This window comes from Tachypleus tridentatus, chromosome 3 (assembly GCF_004210375.1).
Source record: "Tachypleus tridentatus isolate NWPU-2018 chromosome 3, ASM421037v1, whole genome shotgun sequence".
Classification (NCBI taxonomy): domain Eukaryota; kingdom Metazoa; phylum Arthropoda; class Merostomata; order Xiphosura; family Limulidae; genus Tachypleus; species Tachypleus tridentatus.
This window is the reverse complement of record NC_134827.1, coordinates 95273711-95296178: the sequence shown is the minus strand read 5'-3', so window position 1 is coordinate 95296178 and position 22468 is coordinate 95273711. Positions and strand designations below refer to the sequence as shown.

General features: G+C 32.6%; 1 protein-coding gene across 1 annotated transcript in view; it reads left to right on the top strand.

The window, feature by feature from the left end:
• Nucleotides 1-22468, top strand: part of LOC143247507 (extracellular matrix protein 3-like) — a 121882-nt gene that overhangs the window by 51341 nt on the left and 48073 nt on the right. Inside the window, exon 2 of the mRNA XM_076495750.1 lies at nucleotides 450-539. Coding sequence (XP_076351865.1) covers nucleotides 450-539 — 90 coding nt within the window. The remainder of the gene's footprint in view (nucleotides 1-449; nucleotides 540-22468) is intronic.

The following is a 22468-nucleotide window of genomic DNA, read 5'->3' as shown; positions in this document are numbered from 1 at the left end:
CGATTTCGTTTAACTGTCGCTACAGTCGTGTACAGAGAAATATAGTAGACTTCGACAATCAGTTTCAAGGGAATTTAACTGTCTTAATCGGTTAAAAGGATAAAAATATTGTAGCTCACTTGTTAGGATGTGGTAATTTGCCACCTACCGGTGATAGTCTATTATGCAGCTTTGCGTGTGACGTCACTAAATTAATTTTAATTTCGCTTCAATAATTCCTATAACTGTATGTTTGATATCGAAAAATCGGAATGTTTAATGGTAATATTGAGAAACAACTACGAAGAAACGTAAAAGAAGGACAACATTATTTGACAAAGATTCGTTTGTTGCATTCGTTCATAAGGACTTTCCACATTGATCTAACTTGTTTCTTTCTGTCTATATGAAAGTTTGTTTTTATTTAGAAACATACTAAAACATCTTACTGATGTATTCTTTCTCTCCAGGAGACATTGACCAGATGAATATTTATTACATCCTTGATAGCCTGGTGAATGCCACCAATGACGTCTTTCACTTCAAAGTGGTTGATGAAGGTAAGTGTGAATTATTAACCAATCAAACATCTCGTACGGTATATATTTCGTTGCAAAGGTACCATATCTAACCAATTAAACACTTTGCACTACATATATAATTGCAAAGGTATCTAACCTAACCAATCAAATACATTGTATGTTTTATTTAATTGCAAAGTATCTAATCTAACCAGTCAAATACATTGTACTGTATATTTAGTTACACATTTCAGGATCTCAGATGAACTTAGTTTTAACTGGCAGTTGGTAACTTTTAATAACTAGCTGACATTAGCTAATTCAAGACCACGAATAACATGATTTAGATGACATGCAGTAATCAAAATAAAGTGAGAGAATTTTGTTTATTTACTTTTATAGATGAAAGCGTTATAAAAAGTGTTGGCTTGAAAAAAGTCGTTGATAAGTAATGGCTTGTATTTCAAAATGTTTCCCATAATAACAAGTGACTTTGTTTTTGGATGAAATAGTCTTGTTAGTTGTTGAGATAAACATTATATAAAAGGGTGATAATGAAGAGCTTTTATACCAATGAAAGCCACATTTGTCACTTAAACATATGTTTATATTCGAGATCATAAACATTGTGGATAGTCCTAGTTTTCTTGGTTACTGGCGCCAAAAGATTGTAAAAATTCTGGTAATAGGCTAAAGACGTTGTATCAACAGATTTATATGAATATTTCAATAAACTAGATATACAAAGTTCACTTTGAACTTTACCTGACTGACGTCATCTGTCTTTTACTTTCATTTAGTAACCATTTCTAAACATTTATATAAGCCTATCTTATATGACCATAAATACACTACACTAAATATAACTCACTGTGTTGTTACTTTTAGTTTTGTGTACGAGTTTGTCACTTTAAATGTTGCTTTTGTTTCTACCGTTGTGTATAAATGTGTCACATTAACTGTTGTTTTTGTTTCTACCGTTGTGTATAAATGTGTCACGTTAACTGTTGCTTTTGTTTCTACCGTTGTGTATAAATGTATTACATTAACTGTTGCATTTGTTTCTAACGTTGTGTATAAATGTGTTACATTAACTGTTGCATTTGTTTCTAACGTTGTGTATAAATGTGTCACATTAACTGTTGTGTATAAACGTGTCACATTAACTGTTGCATTGGTTTCTAACGTTGTGTATAAATGTGTCACATTAACTGTTGTGTATAAACGTGTCACATTAACTGTTGTGTATAAACGTGTCACATTAACTGTTGTGTATAAATGCGTTACATTAACTGTTGTGTATAAATGTGTCACATTAATTGTTGTGTATAAATGTGTCACATTAACTGTTGCTTTTGTTCCTGGTATTATTATATCCACCACCTAAGGTGGACGGAGGTTATATTAACAACCCTGTGGCAAATTTTTCTGGAAAGTGGCGAAATGTATTTCGACGAACACTAGTGTACATTTGGACTACGACTCAACTTACGAGATCACGATACAAATATCTATCTGATAACACAGGATCACACAACACTTTCTCTGTAAATCAGTAACAAAAGAATCGGATTTTGATTAAACTTTGTGGAAATATGTAAAATATTATTCTGGATTGCTCTGTCAGCAATCGTTCGTGTTAATGTAGAACAACGAACATAAGAGCATATTTTCGTATTTGTTTAGGACCGACTATGATCGACGCTGCGTGGCGGAGATATCCGTTCAATTGAGTATTCTTTTAGATGCTTTATTGTAGTAATACATAAAAAATTAACAACTTGACATTGTGGTTGTGAACCATGAAGTTACATTCATTGACGCCATGGCCCGGCTGGCCGGCCAGGTGGTTAAGGCACTCGACTTGTAATCTGAGGGCCGCGGATTCGAGTCTCCGTTACACAAAACATGCTCGCCCCTTTCAGCCGTGGGGACGTTATAATGTGAGGTTAAGCCCACTATTCGTTGGTAAAAGAGTAGCCCAAGAGTTGGCGGTGGGTGGTGATGACTAGCTGCCTTCCCTGTATTCTTACACTGCTAAATTAGGGACGGCTAGCTCAGATGTGTAGCTTTGCGCGAAATTCAAAACAAACCAAATCATTAACGTCACTTCACGTAAAACTTTGTAACTAATAGAACTGAGTTAAACTTGCTTTATTATTACTTATTTTATTAACTGTTAGGCCTGCTTTATTTATTGTAACATACGTTTAAGCTGTCTTACTAAGATTTCTATTACCTATATCTAACCCTTGAATATAAAAAGTATCGTTTTTGTGTTGGTTTTATTAGTTGGAAAAGCAAAATTATTTTTGAAAAGATCATTTGTTTGTATTTTTTTAACGTCTTGAAATAATGACAGTGTTGTTGTTTTTTTCTCTTTGCTTCACGATTTCTGAAATTATAAATCGTTCGTCTACAAAACTTTTATTGTCGAATTTTTATTTTGACATATCTGAGAGAAACTAAAGTACACAAGTTTAGCCGTCGCCGTGTGATATATAAATATATAGATGATATGAAAGGGCTGTTCAGGATATGCACTTACAATGGATTGCTTAACAAAGTTGCATGAGTTAACCCTGTTCCACACACTTGACACAACTAGGATGTTTAGAAAAATGATATCTTACTTACCACAGTGACACATTTTTCTCTTTTTATAAATATAAATGATTAAACAGTATTGAAAGAAAACAAAACTACGAAAATATCTGACTATTTCCACCCCTTTTTCGCCATTTTGATGATCCTTCTTATTGCACAAAGAACAAGAAAGTCTGTGTGTTCATTGCGATAACCTTATTAGAAATGTTTCAGGCTTAACACAATAAACACACAGACACCCTTGTTGTTTGTGCAATAAGAAGAATCTTCAAGATGGTGGAAAAGGGGTGGAAATAGTGAGATATTTTCGTTGTTCTTTGTTTTTTTACAATGCTGTTTAGTAATTTTTATTCATAAAAAAAGAAACAAATGTGTCATTATAGTAAGTAAGTAATTCCATAGATGAAGTAAGTGTAATGCTTACTGAGAACTGTGTTTTGCAAAGGAAAGAAACAAATAGAACAAATATGTTGCTGATCTGTGCTTACACTATAACGGTATTACTGATCAAGTGCAATGTTTTGTGTTAGTCTTGTGAAAGCGCCACCTTGTTTTAAGGAATAAATGGTAGAAATAGAAAACTAATCTAAATCAGCATATTAAGTTTGACGGTTGTTCTCATGTAGTCCTGAGACGAATTTAGAGATTTGTAATAGGAATATTACATATTATATGTAAATGTACATTTGGCCCAGGAATGGGTTAGGATTAACATAACAATCTGTGGATCGGAGGTGCCTTTCATTTAGCCTTACACTGCTAAATTAGGGACGGCTAGCACAGATAGCCCTCGAGTAGCTTTGTGCGAAATTCAAAATACAAATACAAACTTATCACAGACTCACCAGGGGACGGCTAAATAAAAGTATTATGTACTCGGTTTCAAATACACTGCTGGCCAAAATCTTAAGGCCAATGAACATAAAGAAAAAATATTCATTTTGCATTGTTAGACTCAACCACTTTATTTGAGTTGAGCTTCGAAAGATGAAAATAAGAAAAGGAAAAAAAAACACTTTTTTTTGTATTTAAAGGGGAAAATGTCAACACTATGAAATTAGCCTAAATACTAGTTGGTCAAAATTTAAGACCACACTGAAGCAAAGCGTTAATCGGTAAACACGTAACGAAATTTAGTCATTTGTGTTCAAGCATTTGCGTTGTCAACATCTCCCACTGACATCTCCTGTGTTACATTGGGTAAAAACATGGCAAAAGCTAAAAAGTTGACAGAGTTTGAATGCGGCAGAACTGTCGAGCTGCAAAAGCAAGGTATCTCTTAACGTGCTGGTGAGACTGGGCGTAGTAACACTGCTGTTGGAAATTTCTTAAAAGAGCTGATGGATACGAAACGAGAATTTCAAGTGGTCGGTCCAAGAAAATTTCGCTGGCGTTGAGCTGGAGAATTCGACGGGTTGTCCGGCAAGACAACAGCCGATCGTCGAACCAGATTAAGGCCCTTACGGACGCAGAATGCAGATTAAGATCAATAAAACAGCAAGAGAGAAAGGCTTTGAAAACCATAAACGTCTTCAAAGGCCACGCCTCCTTCCACACAACGAAACAGCTCGGTTAAACTTTGCTGAGAAGCAACAACATGGGACGTAGAAAAGTGGAAGAAAGTTTTGTTCCCTGATGAGAAAAAATTTAACCTGGATGGTCCAGATGGCTTCCAACGTTACTAGCACGAAAAGGATAGCCAACCAGAGACATTTTCTACACGACACAGTGGAGGAGATTCCATCATGATATAGGGTGCTTTCTCCTTCCATGGAACAATGGAGCTTCATGTTTTACAGCAGAGTCAAACGGCAGCTGGCTTCATTGGAATGTTGGAGAGAGCATCCTTATTGACTTAAGGCCCTCCCTTGTGTGGAAATGACTGGATCTTTCAGCAGGACAACGCTGCAATCCACAATGCCCGCAGGACAAAGGACTTTTTCATGGCGAATAACGTGATTCTTTTGGACCCTCCAGCGTGTTCGCCCGAACTGAACCCCATTGAAAATGTTTGGGGGAAGATGACAAGGGAAGCCTATAGAAATTGACGTCAATTCCAAACAGTGCATGATCTTTGTGAAGCCATCTTTACCAATTGGAATAACGTTCCAGCCTTCTGCAAATGCTTATATCGACCATGCCAAAGGGAATATTTTCAGTTGTTCTGAATGACGGTCGTGCAACTCACTACTGAGACCTCTTGTTGGGCATTTCCTACCCTGTTTAGGACTTCGTTTCAGTATGGTCTTAAACTTTTGACCAGCTGGTATTTAGGCTAATTTCACAGTGTTCACATTTCCCCTATTAAATGCCAGAAAAGTTTTTTATTTTTATTTTCCCTTTTCTTAATTTCATCTTTCGAAGCTCTCTACTCAAATAAGTGGTTCAGTCTAACAACGCAAAATGCAATTTTTTTTTGTTCATTGGCCTTAATATTTTGGTCAACAGTGTACAATAAATGAAAAGTTGGCTAAAAGTTATATATCAGAAAAAAAAAAAACAGGTGAAAATTAGGTAGGGTTAGCACAAATAACTTATGTAGCTAAAATCAGGGATTCGATTCCCCTCGATGAACTCGGCAAATAGCCCAATGTGGCTTTGCTATAAGGGTTTGTTTGTTTATTTTTGAATTTCGCGCAAAGCTACTCAAGGGCTATCTGCGCTAGCCGTCCCTAATTTAGTAGTGTAAGACAAGAGGGAAGGCAGCTAGTCATCACCACCCACCACCAACTCTTGGGCTACTCTTTTACCAACAAATAGTGGTATTGACTGTCACATTATAACGCTCCCACGGCTGAAAGGGCGAGCATGTTCGGTGCGACGTGGATTCAAACCCGCGACCCTTAGATTGTGAATCGAAGACCCTAACTACCTGGCCATGCCGGGCCTTTGCTATAAGAAAACAAATCCACACACTTGGTTTGTAAAATCGACTACAAATATTTAGGAAATAGTCACTAAATTAAGATAAAAAGCGATAAAAAAGTTGCTTAAATAAATGAAATGTGTTTGAAGTTAAGCACAAAGCTACAGAAGAGACTATTTGTGCTCTGCCTATCATGGGTCGTGAAACTGGGTTTCTAGTGTGCTACGTCCACAGACATGTAACTGAACCATTGAGAAGTGGTTCAAATATACAAGACTAAAATTCAAATGTAATTTGTAATACCTTAAAAGAATTAAGAAATACAAATAAAAACAAACGACAGACTAAGAGGTTTTAATAAAGATGTTGACTAACCTGACCACTTTGGTTGTGCTAATAATTTTAATAATTGTTTTGTTCAAATGTAAGAACCCATACCCAAAAATACGAATTATGTTGGCTTAATGCTAAAAAGGACCACATCACACCTAACTCCATTTACATACCTTTAATTTCAGAAGTAGGAATTTATAACGTTACAAAATTAGTGTACTTAAAAACAACGTATTGTTTGACATCCGTGACGACTGATAAATATCACTTCAGTTTCTATTGTTTAACGTCCTTAATGTCTAACAAGTGATTAATTTTCATTGTTTAAATCCTTCACGTCTAATAATAATGACTTGATTTTCTATTGTTAAACATCCATAATGTTTAATAATAATGACTTGATTTTCTATTGTTAAACATCCATAATGTTTAATAATAATGACCTGATTTTCTATTGTTTAAGATCCATGTTTAATAATAATGACCTGATATTCTATTGTTAAACATCCATAATGTTTAATAATAATGACCTGATTTTCTATTGTTTAAGATCCATGTTTAATAATAATGACCTGATATTCTATTGTTAAACATCCATAATGTTTAATAATAATGACCTGATTTTCTATTGTTTAAGATCCATGTTTAATAATAATGACCTGATATTCTATTGTTAAACATCCATAATGTTTAATAATAATGACTTGATTTTCTATTGTTTAAGATCCATGTTTAATAACAATGACCTGATATTCTATTGTTAAACATCCATAATGTTTAATAATAATGACCTGATATTCTATTGTTAAACATCCATAATGTTTAATAATAATGACCTGATTTTCTATTGTTTAACATCCATAATGTTTAATAATAATGACCTGATTTTCTATTGTTTAACATTCATAATGTTCAATAATAATGGCCTGATTTTCTATTGTTTAACATCCATAATGTTTAATAATAATGACCTGATTTTCCATTCTTCATTATTCTTAACGTTTGTAAAGTATTATAATTCATCTCGGACGAGCTTTCAATTTATTATGTTAGGTATTACGATTTCATGTAGTCTGAAACTGTAACTTGAATTTAGAAGTTAATTAGATGTCGATATATATTAAATTTATATTTGCCAAAAAGATTGATACACAGATCTCTTTCTTAACACAAAGATATTTTAATATAAAGACAATAATACAATTTGTAATAACGGTTATTACATATAGTTATCACAAATAATGAATTATGTACAAAATATTTATAAACTTACAAAAGATATTGAGTATTCTATCTGGGCTAGAGCTGGATATTTTATCTATGGGTTCACAACGAGTGAATTAATTCTGAGTTGATACAGGTACAATTCATTGAACGGGGAGATAGCTAGCTTTTCGCTGATCACACGTTATTTTTTCACCCATTAAGTTATATAATATATTCGTAAAAATGCTGATGTCCGATGTTAATTCGCTGAAGGTAAACGGTTTATAATGTTCGAAATCTATAAACGTTTCTGGTAAAATATCTATAGTTTCCCGATTAATAAGCGTTAATCAAAGTTATAGTTTCCGAGTTTTATAGTATACAAACTATAGGAGACTAAATTATATATATATATATATACTCTCTCTTGGCGCCTCGCCTTGGTTACGTTTTATAAGCTTGAGGGAAGAATTTCTTAAGATTTCAGCTAAGGCAACAATACTGAAGATACGCTAATGCTTTCGTAAAACATACGTTGTTGATTCTTACGCTCCAGAATCTTCTACAAATTCAGTAACTAGGCAGGAATTTCGCAATACACATTTCACAATATAAGTTACATGCATTTCTAAATATATATTTAACGAAAGCAAATATCAATATTAAACTAAATATATAATAATAAATTCGTCAAACGTTTAATAAGAATCTTATGACTTGATTTTCTATTGTTCAACTTTCTTAAAATCTAATAAGAATGACTAGCTTTAATTGTTTAACGTCCTTACTGTCTAATAAGAATGATCTGAGTTTTCAATTCGATAAACAAATGACTTTGAAGTGCACATTCTGTGAACTTAATAAATCAGATGTTGTAGTTCATCGATTAGTTTTAATAGATTTTTGAGGTAACCAGACGTCGTGCTGTGCCGTAGAAACCTTGTCAGAAGCATCTTTTTCCTTACGAGTTGGCCCCAGCTGATCTGAAAATCTTTCTTATGGCATCCTGCCGAGACACACAGACATGAACATTACTTGTTCAGTGCGTGCATTATAATCTTGTCAGGTCTGACAAGGGTATTGCATGTGTTTGTACCAATAGTTAAGACGTTATAGGCTAAAACCGAAAGTTTTTACCGAATACCACTGATTTGTTTTTTTTTTTTTCGAATTTCGCGCAAAGCAACACGAGGATTATCTGAGTTAGCCGTCCCTAATTTAGGGATGTGACACTAGAGGGAGGCAACTAGTCATCACCACCCACCGCCAACTCTTGGGTTACTCTTTTACCAACGAATAGTGGGATTGACCGTAACATTATAACGCTCCCGCGGCTGAAAGGGCGAGCATGTTTGGGGCGATGGGGATTCGAACCCGCGACCCTTGGATTACGAGGCCTTAACCCACCTGGCCATGCCGGGTCACTACCACTGGTTAATTGGAAGAAAGTTTAAAGTCGACACAGACATTAGTTTAACTTTAAATATATAACAAAAATACGTTTTAAATGTGTTATAGTATACGGCACTGAAATATCTAATAAAAGTCAATTTATTTAAGTACCATTTAAATACTTAACAAAATTAGTTTAAATATTTTAGAACAATACCATTTAAGTACATGTTAGAAGTGGAACACAAATACTGAAATGCTTCACAGATAATCGTTCTCCACAATCAGTAGTGTCTTAACACACAGAAGATTAGCGTTGAACTTACGAAACTTGTCAGTCACAAGAGGGTCTCTGCTTGGTCAAGCTTTCAGTGAAGCTTGTGAGTTCAATTAAACCACGACACGTCACTAGGTTAGCGTAGATTAAGGGTTCAATTAAACCACGATATGTCACTAGGTTAGTGTGGAATAAGGGTTCAGTTAAACCACAACACGTCACTAGATTAGTGTGGATTAAGGGTTCAGTTAAACCACGACACATCGCTAGGTTAGTGTGGATTAAGGGTTCAGTTAAACCACAACACGTCACTAGGTTAGTGTGGATTAAGGGTTCAGTTAAACCACGACACGTCACTAGGTTAGTGTGGATTAAGGGTTCAGTTAAACCACAACACGTCACTAGGTTAGTGTGGTTTAAGGGTTCAGTTAAACCCCGACACGTCGCTAGGTTAGTGTGGATTAAGGGTTCAGTTAAACCACGAAACGTCGCTAGGTTAGTGTGGAATAAGGGTTCAGTTAAACCACGACACATCGCTAGGTTAGTGTGGATTAAGGGTTCAGTTAAACCACAACACGTCACTAGACTAGTGTGGTTTAAGGGTTCAGTTAAACCACGACACGTCACTGGGTTAGTGTGGATTAAGAGTTCAGTTAAACCCAATTTTAAATTACATTTGCAGATTTGAAAATCAAAGTAGCCAATGAAATGTGTTCCTCTTGCAACGTATCTGAAAGTTACACATATAAACAAGTATTTCCTTTATTGTCTAAATACATAATTTTAAAGCTATAATTAGTCAAGGGTAAAGTTGAATTCTGTATTGAAATAAATGAAAATAACATGTAGTTGTTCGTTTTGTGTAACTACACTCAAACTTCAAACTTACACAATAGGCTATTCGTGCTGTGCCCACCAGAGGTATTGAAATCCAGTATTTAGTGTTAAAAGTCTTGAGACTTACTACTGAACCATTAGGGGGGGAACTAATGTAGGCAGGGGTTGAAGGGACTAGTAGGAGCCTCTCAGATTCAGATGTATCTCCATTCACTACCCCCCGACCCCGAAATTTAGCTACCGACCAGAGAAGACATCCAACCAATAGCATCCACAACCATAAATTGTTTATATTGCCGTTTGGAACAAAATAAATGGATTTATTGTCACTTACACATCGAACCCACAGTTGAACGTGCAGACCGTGTTTAGCGTCATCCAATGACAGTGGAACAATTTTTATAGGGAGGTTTATGACAACGTTGAAACAACCTTTTAACCGCAGCACATGGTGTAAATCAGGCCTTCTGTTTTATTAAGTAACGTTATGTTTGTCTAGGGTTTATTGCCTAATGCATAATGCCTGCATAACGCGTAACTTAAATGGTGTGCATAAAAGTGATAGATTAAGGAAAATTCCAGCGAAGGGCGTAAAAACTACCGCAAATATATTTTGATATTTAGCCCGCCATGGCCAGGTGGTTAAGACACTCGACTCCTAATTCGATGGTCGCGGGTTCGAATCCCCGTCACACCAAACATGCTCGCCTTTTCAGCCGTGGGGACGTTACAATGTGACGGTCAATCCCACTATTCGTTGGTAAAAGAGTAGCCCAAGAGTTGGCAGTGGGCGTTGATAACTAGCTGCTTTCCCTCTAGTCTTACACTGCTAAATCAGGGACGACTAGCGCAGATAGCCCTCGTGTGGCTTTACGCGAAATTCAAAAACAAACAAATAATTTTGATATTCTCGTCCGTTTTCGTTGAAATGCTTGTTAGTCCTTACCCAATCATCAATACACAACTGTGTGTTTGTGATATTACATCGTGTAACTTATTGTGGCTCAGATAAAGCCTCAACCAACCATTTTTTGCTAGAATGAACATTAAGTGGGTATTTAGTCCTAAGAAACGTATAATCACACATTAACGTTGAAGTTATTTTTGCAGTGAAGGTGTTAAAATTTACAGAACTCTTTAAACTGTACATATATATATATATATAATGGAAACTTTAGGTTCTATTGTTGTTAGTAAAACGAAACCCCTGTTTATGTGTCGAGTATTAAATCAAGCTAGTTGACTCAACATACTTTATTAACGTCAGTAAAAACGTTTCATTGAAAATCACTCGCGTATATTTTGTCATATTAAACTTCCAGTGGTTGTCACGTGCAGAACGTCATAGCTCTGCGTGAAATATAAACATATACACGAAGTTAAACATAAACAAAAATCAATAATCTCCTAACGCAACCATCAATTTTTAGTACCAGGAAGTTGTGGATGAGAAAACGACACAAACTATAATATCGATTGGATAGGATATGTGAAAAAAAAAAAAACCCGAAAACTACAATATAATAAAAAACTTGATTCTGAAGTACGTTCTTTACTATCCCACGACACATTTTTTATTCTGATGTCCATTATTTAGTAATCTTTGATACATTTTGAAAATCCACAAACTTATCCTTGACTTAGTTTCTGTATAAATTTACCAACTGGAATACGTACTAATTAACTACTATCTGGTGTGCTCTGACTGTCATCTGCTCGCAGTAAGATCATGGACACCAGTTAAATGGAGCTAGGGTTCAGTGAAAATCGTTTTCGTTATATTTACACATAAGAACGTTAAAATGTAAAACAGCCGTGCTGCGTGTTACGTGTTGATGCACCAAACACATAAATAGTGTCCTGTAATGGAGTCGAAGAGGCGCAGAAAGAACTGATTTAAACAGTTTCAAACAACCCGCCACAACTGTTTGAGGCTTTTAACGATTTTATTCACTCAAAGTGTGAACTGTGCTAAATGTTTAGGCTTCCATAAGCACCTGGCGTATTTATAGCTTTATTTTAAAGTGAATTTTAAAGAAGGAATTAAAGTCGCTCCACGTTTAGTCTTCCATAAGCACCTGAAGTATTTGTAGTTTTATTTTAAAGTAGGTTTTAAAGAAAGAATTAAAGTTACTCCACGTTTTTTCTTCCATTAGCACCTGAAGTATTTGTAGTTTTATTTTAAAGTGGGTTTTAAAGAAGGAATTAAAGTTACTCCACGTTTAGTCTTCCATAAGCACCTGAAGTATTTGTAGTTTTATTTTAAAGTAGGTTTTAAAGAAGAAATTAAAGTTACTCCACGTTTTTTATTCCATTAGCACCTGAAGTATTTGTAGTTTTATTTTAAAGCAGGTTTTAAAGAAGGAATTAAAGTTACTCCACGTTTTTTCTTCCATTAGCACCTGAAGTATTTGTAGTTTTATTTTAAAGTAGGTTTTAAAGAAAGAATTAAAGTTACTCCACGTTTTTTCTTCCATTAGCACCTGAAGTATTTGTAGTTTTATTTTAAAGTGGGTTTTAAAGAAGGAATTAAAGTTACTCCACGTTTAGTCTTCTATAAGCACCTGAAGTATTTGTAGTTTTATTTTAAAGTAGGTTTTAAAGAAGGAATTAAAGTTACTCCACGTTTTTATTTCCATTAGAACCTGAAGTATTTGTAGTTTTATTTTAAAGTAGGTTTTAAAGAAAGAATTAAAGTTACTCCACGTTTAGTCTTCCATAAGCACCTGAAGTATTTGTAGTTTTATTTTAAAGTGGGTTTTAAAGAAGGAATTAAAGTTACTCCACGTTTTTTCTTCCATTAGCACCTGAAGTATTTGTAGTTTTATTTTAAAGTAGGTTTTAAAGAAAGAATTAAAGTTACTCCACGTTTAGGCTTCCATAAGCACCTGAAGTATTTGTAGTTTTATTTTAAAGTGGGTTTTAAAGAAGGAATTAAAGTTACTCCACGTTTTTTCTTCCATTAGCACTGAAGTATTTGTAGTTTTATTTTAAAGTAGGTTTTAAAGAAGGAATTAAAGTTACTTCACGTTTAGGCTTCCATAAGCACCTGAAGTATTTGTAGTTTTATTTTAAAGTAGGTTTTAAAGAAGGAATTAAAGTTACTCCACGTTTTTTCTTCCATTAGCACCTGAAGTATTTGTAGTTTTATTTTAAAGTAGGTTTTAAAGAAAGAATTAAAGTTACTCCACGTTTTTTCTTCCATTATCACCTGAAGTATTTGTAGTTTTATTTTAAAGTGGGTTTTAAAGAAGGAATTAAAGTTACTCCACGTTTAGTCTTCTATAAGCACCTGAAGTATTTGTAGTTTTATTTTAAAGTAGGTTTTAAAGAAGGAATTAAAGTTACTCCACGTTTTTATTTCCATTAGAACCTGAAGTATTTGTAGTTTTATTTTAAAGTAGGTTTTAAAGAAAGAATTAAAGTTACTCCACGTTTAGTCTTCCATAAGCACCTGAAGTATTTGTAGTTTTATTTTAAAGTGGGTTTTAAAGAAGGAATTAAAGTTACTCCACGTTTTTTCTTCCATTAGCACCTGAAGTATTTGTAGTTTTATTTTAAAGTGGGTTTTAAAGAAGGAATTAAAGTTACTCCACGTTTAGTCTTCTATAAGCACCTGAAGTATTTGTAGTTTTAATTTAAAGTAGGTTTTAAAGAAGGAATTAAAGTTACTCCACGTTTAGGCTTCCATAAGCACCTGAAGTATTTGTAGTTTTATTTTAAAGTGGGTTTTAAAGAAGGAATTAAAGTTACTCCACGTTTAGTCTTCCATAAGCACCTGAAGTATTTGTAGTTTTATTTTAAAGTAGGTTTTAAAGAAGGAGTTGAAGTTACTCCACGTTTAGTCTTCTATAAGCACCTGAAGTATTTGTAGTTTTATTTTAAAGTAGGTTTTAAAGAAGGAATTAAAGTTACTCCACGTTTTTTCTTCCATTAGCACCTGAAGTATTTGTAGTTTTATTTTAAAGTAGGTTTTAAAGAAAGAATTAAAGTTACTCCACGTTTAGGCTTCCATAAGCACCTGAAGTATTTGTAGTTTTATTTTAAAGTGGGTTTTAAAGAAGGAATTAAAGTTACTCCACGTTTTTTCTTCCATAAGCACCTGAAGTATTTGTAGTTTTATTTTAAAGTGGGTTTTAAAGAAGGAATTAAAGTTACTCCACGTTTAGGCCTCCATAAGCACCTGAAGTATTTGTAGTTTTATTTTAAAATAGGTTTTAAAGAAGGAATTAAAGTTACTCAACGTTTTTTCTTCCATTAGCACCTGAAGTATTTGTAGTTTTATTTTAAAGTAGGTTTTAAAGAAAGAATTAAAGTTACTCCACGTTTTTTCTTCCATTAGCACCTGAAGTATTTGTAGTTTTATTTTAAAGTGGGTTTTAAAGAAGGAATTGAAGTTACTCCACGTTTTTTCTTCCATTAGCACCTGAAGTATTTGTAGTTTTATTTTAAAGTAGGTTTTAAAGAAGGAATTAAAGTTACTTCACGTTTAGTCTTCCATAAGCACCTGAAGTATTTGTAGTTTTATTTTAAAGTAGGTTTTAAAGAAGGAATTGAAGTTACTCCACGTTTAGTCTTCTATAAGCACCTGAAGTATTTGTAGTTTTATTTTAAAGTAGGTTTTAAAGAAGGAATTAAAGTTACTCCACGTTTAGTCTTCCATAAGCACCTGAAGTATTTGTAGTTTTATTTTAAAGTAGGTTTTAAAGAAGGAATTAAAGTTACTCCACGTTTTTTATTCCATTAGCACCTGAAGTATTTGTAGTTTTATTTTAAAGTAGGTTTTAAAGAAGAAATTAAAGTTACTCAACGTTTTTTCTTCCATTAGCACCTGAAGTATTTGTAGTTTTATTTTAAAGTAGGTTTTAAAGAAAGAATTAAAGTTACTCCACGTTTTTTCTTCCATTAGCACCTGAAGTATTTGTAGTTTTATTTTAAAGTGGGTTTTAAAGAAGGAATTGAAGTTACTCCACGTTTTTTCTTCCATTAGCACCTGAAGTATTTGTAGTTTTATTTTAAAGTAGGTTTTAAAGAAGGAATTAAAGTTACTTCACGTTTAGGCTTCCAGAAGCACCTGGCGTATTTATAGCTTTATTTTAAAGTGGGTTTTAAAGAAGGAATTAAAGTCGCTCCACGTTTAGTCTTCCATAAGCACCTGAAGTATTTGTAGTTTTATTTTAAAGTAGGTTTTAAAGAAAGAATTAAAGTTACTCCACGTTTTTTCTTCCATTAGCACCTAAAGTATTTGTAGTTTTATTTTAAAGTGGGTTTTAAAGAAGGAATTAAAGTTACTCCACGTTTAGTCTTCCATAAGCACCTGAAGTATTTGTAGTTTTATTTTAAAGTAGGTTTTAAAGAAGGAATTAAAGTTACTCCACGTTTTTTCTTCCATTAGCACCTGAAGTATTTGTAGTTTTATTTTAAAGTGGGTTTTAAAGAAGGAATTAAAGTTACTCCACGTTTTTCTTCCATTAGCACCTGAAGTATTTGTAGTTTTATTTTAAAGTAGGTTTTAAAGAAAGAATTAAAGTTACTCCACGTTTTTTCTTTCATTAGCACCTGAAGTATTTGTAGTTTTATTTTAATTTGGGTTTTAAAGAAGGAATTAAAGTTACTTCACGTTTAGGCTTCCATAAGCACCTGAAGTATTTGTAGTTTTATTTTAAAGTAGGTTTTAAAGAAGGAATTAAAGTTACTCCACGTTTTTTCTTCCATTAGCACCTGAAGTATTTGTAGTTTTATTTTAAAGTAGGTTTTAAAGAAGGAATTAAAGTTACTCCACGTTTAGGCTTCCATAAGCACCTGAAGTATTTGTAGTTTTATTTTAAAGTGGGTTTTAAAGAAGGAATTAAAGTTACTCCACGTTTTTTCTTCCATTAGCACCTGAAGTATTTGTAGTTTTATTTTAAAGTAGGTTTTAAAGAAAGAATTAAAGTTACTCCACGTTTTTTCTTCCATTAGCACCTGAAGTATTTGTAGTTTTATTTTAAAGTGGGTTTTAAAGAAGGAATTAAAGTTACTCCACGTTTAGTCTTCTATAAGCACCTGAAGTATTTGTAGTTTTATTTTAAAGTAGGTTTTAAAGAAGGAATTAAAGTTACTCCACGTTTTTATTTCCATTAGAACCTGAAGTATTTGTAGTTTTATTTTAAAGTAGGTTTTAAAGAAAAAATTAAAGTTACTCCACGTTTAGTCTTCCATAAGCACCTGAAGTATTTGTAGTTTTATTTTAAAGTGGGTTTTAAAGAAGGAATTAAAGTTACTCCACGTTTTTTTTTCCATTAGCACCTGAAGTATTTGTAGTTTTATTTTAAAGCAGGTTTTAAAGAAGGAATTAAAGTTACTCCACGTTTTTCTTCCATTAGCACCTGAAGTATTTGTAGTTTTATTTTAAAGTAGGTTTTAAAGAAAGAATTAAAGTTACTCCACGTTTTTTCTTCCATTAGCACCTGAAGTATTTGTAGTTTTATTTTAAAGTGGGTTTTAAAGAAGGAATTAAAGTTACTCCACGTTTAGGCTTCCATAAGCACCTGAAGTATTTGTAGTTTTATTTTAAAGTAGGTTTTAAAGAAGGAATTAAAGTTACTCCACGTTTTTTCTTCCATTAGCACCTGAAGTATTTGTAGTTTTATTTTAAAGTGGGTTTTAAAGAAGGAATTAAAGTTACTCCACGTTTAGGCTTCCATAAGCACCTGAAGTATTTGTAGTTTTATTTTAAAGTAGGTTTTAAAGAAGGAATTAAAGTTACTCCACGTTTTTCTTCCATTAGCACCTGAAGTATTTGTAGTTTTATTTTAAAGTGGGTTTTAAAGAAAGAATTAAAGTTACTCCACGTTTTTCTTCCATTAGCACCTGAAGTATTTGTAGTTTTATTTTAAAGTGGGTTTTAAAGAAGGAATTAAAGTTACTCCACGTTTAGTCTTCTATAAGCACCTGAAGTATTTGTAGTTTTATTTTAAAGTAGGTTTTAAAGAAGGAATTAAAGTTACTCCACGTTTTTATTTCCATTAGCACCTGAAGTATTTGTAGTTTTATTTTAAAGTAGGTTTTAAAGAAAAAATTAAAGTTACTCCACGTTTAGTCTTCCATAAGCACCTGAAGTATTTGTAGTTTTATTTTAAAGTGGGTTTTAAAGAAGGAATTAAAGTTACTCCACGTTTTTCTTCCATTAGCACCTGAAGTATTTGTAGTTTTATTTTAAAGTGGGTTTTAAAGAAAGAATTAAAGTTACTCCACGTTTAGGCTTCCATAAGCACCTGAAGTATTTGTAGTTTTATTTTAAAGTGGGTTTTAAAGAAGGAATTAAAGTTACTCCACGTTTTTTCTTCCATTAGCACCTGAAGTATTTGTAGTTTTATTTTAAAGTGGGTTTTAAAGAAGGAATTAAAGTTACTCCACGTTTAGGCTTCCATAAGCACCTGAAGTATTTGTAGTTTTATTTTAAAGTGGGTTTTAAAGAAGGAATTAAAGTTACTCCACGTTTTTCTTCCATTAGCACCTGAAGTATTTGTAGTTTTATTTTAAAGTGGGTTTTAAAGAAAGAATTAAAGTTACTCCACGTTTTTCTTCCATTAGCACCTGAAGTATTTGTAGTTTTATTTTAAAGTGGGTTTTAAAGAAGGAATTAAAGTTACTCCACGTTTAGTCTTCCATAAGCACCTGAAGTATTTGTAGTTTTATTTTAAAGTAGGTTTTAAAGAAGGAATTAAAGTTACTCCACGTTTTTTCTTCCATTAGCACCTGAAGTATTTGTAGTTTTATTTTAAAGTAGGTTTTAAAGAAAGAATTAAAGTTACTCCACGTTTAGTCTTCCATAAGCACCTGAAGTATTTGTAGTTTTATTTTAAAGTGGTTTTAAAGAAGGAATTAAAGTTACTCCACGTTTTTCTTCCATTAGCACCTGAAGTATTTGTAGTTTTATTTTAAAGTGGGTTTAAAGAAGGAATTAAAGTTACTCCACGTTTAGTCTTCCATAAGCACCTGAAGTATTTGTAGTTTTATTTTAAAGTGGGTTTTAAAGAAGGAATTAAAGTTACTCCACGTTTAGGCTTCCATAAGCACCTGAAGTATTTGTAGTTTTATTTTAAAGTGGGTTTTAAAGAAGGAATTAAAGTTACTCCACGTTTAGTCTTCCATAAGCACCTGAAGTATTTGTAGTTTTATTTTAAAGTAGGTTTTAAAGAAGGAATTAAAGTTACTCCACGTTTAGTCTTCCATAAGCACCTGAAGTATTTGTAGTTTTATTTTAAAGTGGGTTTTAAAGAAGGAATTAAAGTTACTCCACGTTTTTTCTTCCATTAGCACCTGAAGTATTTGTAGTTTTATTTTAAAGTAGGTTTTAAAGAAAGAATTAAAGTTACTCCACGTTTAGGCTTCCATAAGCACCTGAAGTATTTGTAGTTTTATTTTAAAGTGGGTTTTAAAGAAGGAATTAAAGTTACTCCACGTTTAGGCTTCCATAAGCACCTGAAGTATTTGTAGTTTTATTTTAAAGTGGGTTTTAAAGAAGGAATTAAAGTTACTCCACGTTTAGGCTTCCATAAGCACCTGAAGTATTTGTAGTTTTATTTTAAAGTGGGTTTTAAAGAAGGAATTAAAGTTACTCCACGTTTTTCTTCCATTAGCACCTGAAGTATTTGTAGTTTTATTTTAAAGTGGGTTTTAAAGAAAGAATTAAAGTTACTCCACGTTTTTCTTCCATTAGCACCTGAAGTATTTGTAGTTTTATTTTAAAGTGGGTTTTAAAGAAGGAATTAAAGTTACTCCACGTTTTTCTTCCATTAGCACCTGAAGTATTTGTAGTTTTATTTTAAAGTGGGTTTTAAAGAAGGAATTAAAGTTACTCCACGTTTAGGCTTCCATAAGCACCTGAAGTATTTGTAGTTTTATTTTAAAGTGGGTTTTAAAGAAGGAATTAAAGTTACTCCACGTTTAGTCTTCCATAAGCACCTGAAGTATTTGTAGTTTTATTTTAAAGTGGGTTTTAAAGAAGGAATTAAAGTTACTCCACGTTTAGTCTTCCATAAGCACCTGAAGTATTTGTAGTTTTATTTTAAAGTGGGTTTTAAAGAAGGAATTAAAGTTACTCCACGTTTTTTCTTCCATTAGCACCTGAAGTATTTGTAGTTTTATTTTAAAGTGGGTTTTAAAGAAAGAATTAAAGTTACTCCACGTTTAGGCTTCCATAAGCACCTGAAGTATTTGTAGTTTTATTTTAAAGTGGGTTTTAAAGAAGGAATTAAAGTTACTCCACGTTTAGGCTTCCATAAGCACCTGAAGTATTTGTAGTTTTATTTTAAAGTGGGTTTTAAAGAAGGAATTAAAGTTACTCCACGTTTAGGCTTCCATAAGCACCTGAAGTATTTGTAGTTTTATTTTAAAGTGGGTTTTAAAGAAGGAATTAAAGTTACTCCACGTTTTTCTTCCATTAGCACCTGAAGTATTTGTAGTTTTATTTTAAAGTGGGTTTTAAAGAAAGAATTAAAGTTACTCCACGTTTTTTCTTCCATTAGCACCTGAAGTATTTGTAGTTTTATTTTAAAGTGGGTTTTAAAGAAGGAATTAAAGTTACTCCACGTTTTTCTTCCATTAGCACCTGAAGTATTTGTAGTTTTATTTTAAAGTGGGTTTTAAAGAAGGAATTAAAGTTACTCCACGTTTTTTCTTCCATTAGCACCTGAAGTATTTGTAGTTTTATTTTAAAGTGGGTTTTAAAGAAGGAATTAAAGTTACTCCACGTTTAGGCTTCCATAAGCACCTGAAGTATTTGTAGTTTTATTTTAAAGTGGGTTTTAAAGAAGGAATTAAAGTTACTCCACGTTTTTCTTCCATTAGCACCTGAAGTATTTGTAGTTTTATTTTAAAGTGGGTTTTAAAGAAGGAATTAAAGTTACTCCACGTTTTTCTTCCATTAGCACCTGAAGTATTTGTAGTTTTATTTTAAAGTGGGTTTTAAAGAAGGAATTAAAGTTACTCCACGTTTAGTCTTCCATAAGCACCTGAAGTATTTGTAGTTTTATTTTAAAGTGGGTTTTAAAGAAGGAATTAAAGTTACTCCACGTTTAGTCTTCCATAAGCACCTGAAGTATTTGTAGTTTTATTTTAAAGTGGGTTTTAAAGAAGGAATTAAAGTTACTCCACGTTTAGTCTTCCATAAGCACCTGAAGTATTTGTAGTTTTATTTTAAAGTGGGTTTTAAAGAAGGAATTAAAGTTACTCCACGTTTTTCTTCCATTAGCACCTGAAGTATTTGTAGTTTTATTTTAAAGTGGGTTTTAAAGAAGGAATTAAAGTTACTCCACGTTTTCTTCTTCCATATAGCACCTGAAGTATTTGTAGTTTTATTTTAAAGTGGGTTTTAAAGAAGGAATTAAAGTTACTCCACGTTTAGTCTTCCATAAGCACCTGAAGTATTTGTAGTTTTATTTTAAAGTGGGTTTTAAAGAAGGAATTAAAGTTACTCCACGTTTAGTCTTCCATAAGCACCTGAAGTATTTGTAGTTTTATTTTAAAGTGGGTTTTAAAGAAGGAATTAAAGTTACTCCACGTTTAGTCTTCCATAAGCACCTGAAGTATTTGTAGTTTTATTTTAAAGTGGGTTTTAAAGAAGGAATTAAAGTTACTCCACGTTTAGTCTTCCATAAGCACCTGAAGTATTTGTAGTTTTATTTTAAAGTGGGTTTTAAAGAAGGAATTAAAGTTACTCCACGTTTTTTCTTCCATTAGCACCTGAAGTATTTGTAGTTTTATTTTAAAGTGGGTTTTAAAGAAGGAATTAAAGTTACTCCACGTTTAGTCTTCCATAAGCACCTGAAGTATTTGTAGTTTTATTTTAAAGTGGGTTTTAAAGAAGGAATTAAAGTTACTCCACGTTTTTCTTCCATTAGCACCTGAAGTATTTGTAGTTTTATTTTAAAGTGGGTTTTAAAGAAGGAATTAAAGTTACTCCACGTTTAGTCTTCCATAAGCACCTGAAGTATTTGTAGTTTTATTTTAAAGTGGGTTTTAAAGAAGGAATTAAAGTTACTCCACGTTTAGTCTTCCATAAGCACCTGAAGTATTTGTAGTTTTATTTTAAAGTGGGTTTTAAAGAAGGAATTAAAGTTACTCCACGTTTAGTCTTCCATAAGCACCTGAAGTATTTGTAGTTTTATTTTAAAGTGGGTTTTAAAGAAGAAGAATTAAAGTTACTCCACGTTTAGTCTTCCATAAGCACCTGAAGTATTTGTAGTTTTATTTTAAAGTGGGTTTTAAAGAAGGAATTAAAGTTACTCCACGTTTTTTCTTCCATTAGCACCTGAAGTATTTGTAGTTTTATTTTAAAGTGGGTTTTAAAGAAAGAATTAAAGTTACTCCACGTTTAGTCTTCCATAAGCACCTGAAGTATTTGTAGTTTTATTTTAAAGTGGGTTTTAAAGAAGGAATTAAAGTTACTCCACGTTTTTCTTCCATTAGCACCTGAAGTATTTGTAGTTTTATTTTAAAGTGGGTTTTAAAGAAAGAATTAAAGTTACTCCACGTTTAGTCTTCCATAAGCACCTGAAGTATTTGTAGTTTTATTTTAAAGTGGGTTTTAAAGAAGGAATTAAAGTTACTCCACGTTTTTTCTTCCATTAGCACCTGAAGTATTTGTAGTTTTATTTTAAAGTGGGTTTTAAAGAAGGAATTAAAGTTACTCCACGTTTAGTCTTCTATAAGCACCTGAAGTATTTGTAGTTTTATTTTAAAGTGGGTTTTAAAGAAGGAATTAAAGTTACTCCACGTTTTTCTTCCATTAGCACCTGAAGTATTTGTAGTTTTATTTTAAAGTGGGTTTTAAAGAAGGAATTAAAGTTACTCCACGTTTAGTCTTCCATAAGCACCTGAAGTATTTGTAGTTTTATTTTAAAGTGGGTTTTAAAGAAGGAATTAAAGTTACTCCACGTTTAGTCTTCCATAAGCACCTGAAGTATTTGTAGTTTTATTTTAAAGTGGGTTTTAAAGAAGGAATTAAAGTTACTCCACGTTTAGTCTTCCATAAGCACCTGAAGTATTTGTAGTTTTATTTTAAAGTGGGTTTTAAAGAAGGAATTAAAGTTACTCCACGTTTAGTCTTCCATAAGCACCTGAAGTATTTGTAGTTTTATTTTAAAGTGGGTTTTAAAGAAGGAATTAAAGTTACTCCACGTTTTTCTTCCATTTAGCACCTGAAGTATTTGTAGTTTTATTTTAAAGTGGGTTTTAAAGAAGGAATTAAAGTTACTCCACGTTTAGTCTTCCATAAGCACCTGAAGTATTTGTAGTTTTATTTTAAAGTGGGTTTTAAAGAAGGAATTAAAGTTACTCCACGTTTTTTCTTCCATTAGCACCTGAAGTATTTGTAGTTTTATTTTAAAGTGGGTTTTAAAGAAGGAATTAAAGTTACTCCACGTTTAGGCTTCCATAAGCACCTGAAGTATTTGTAGTTTTATT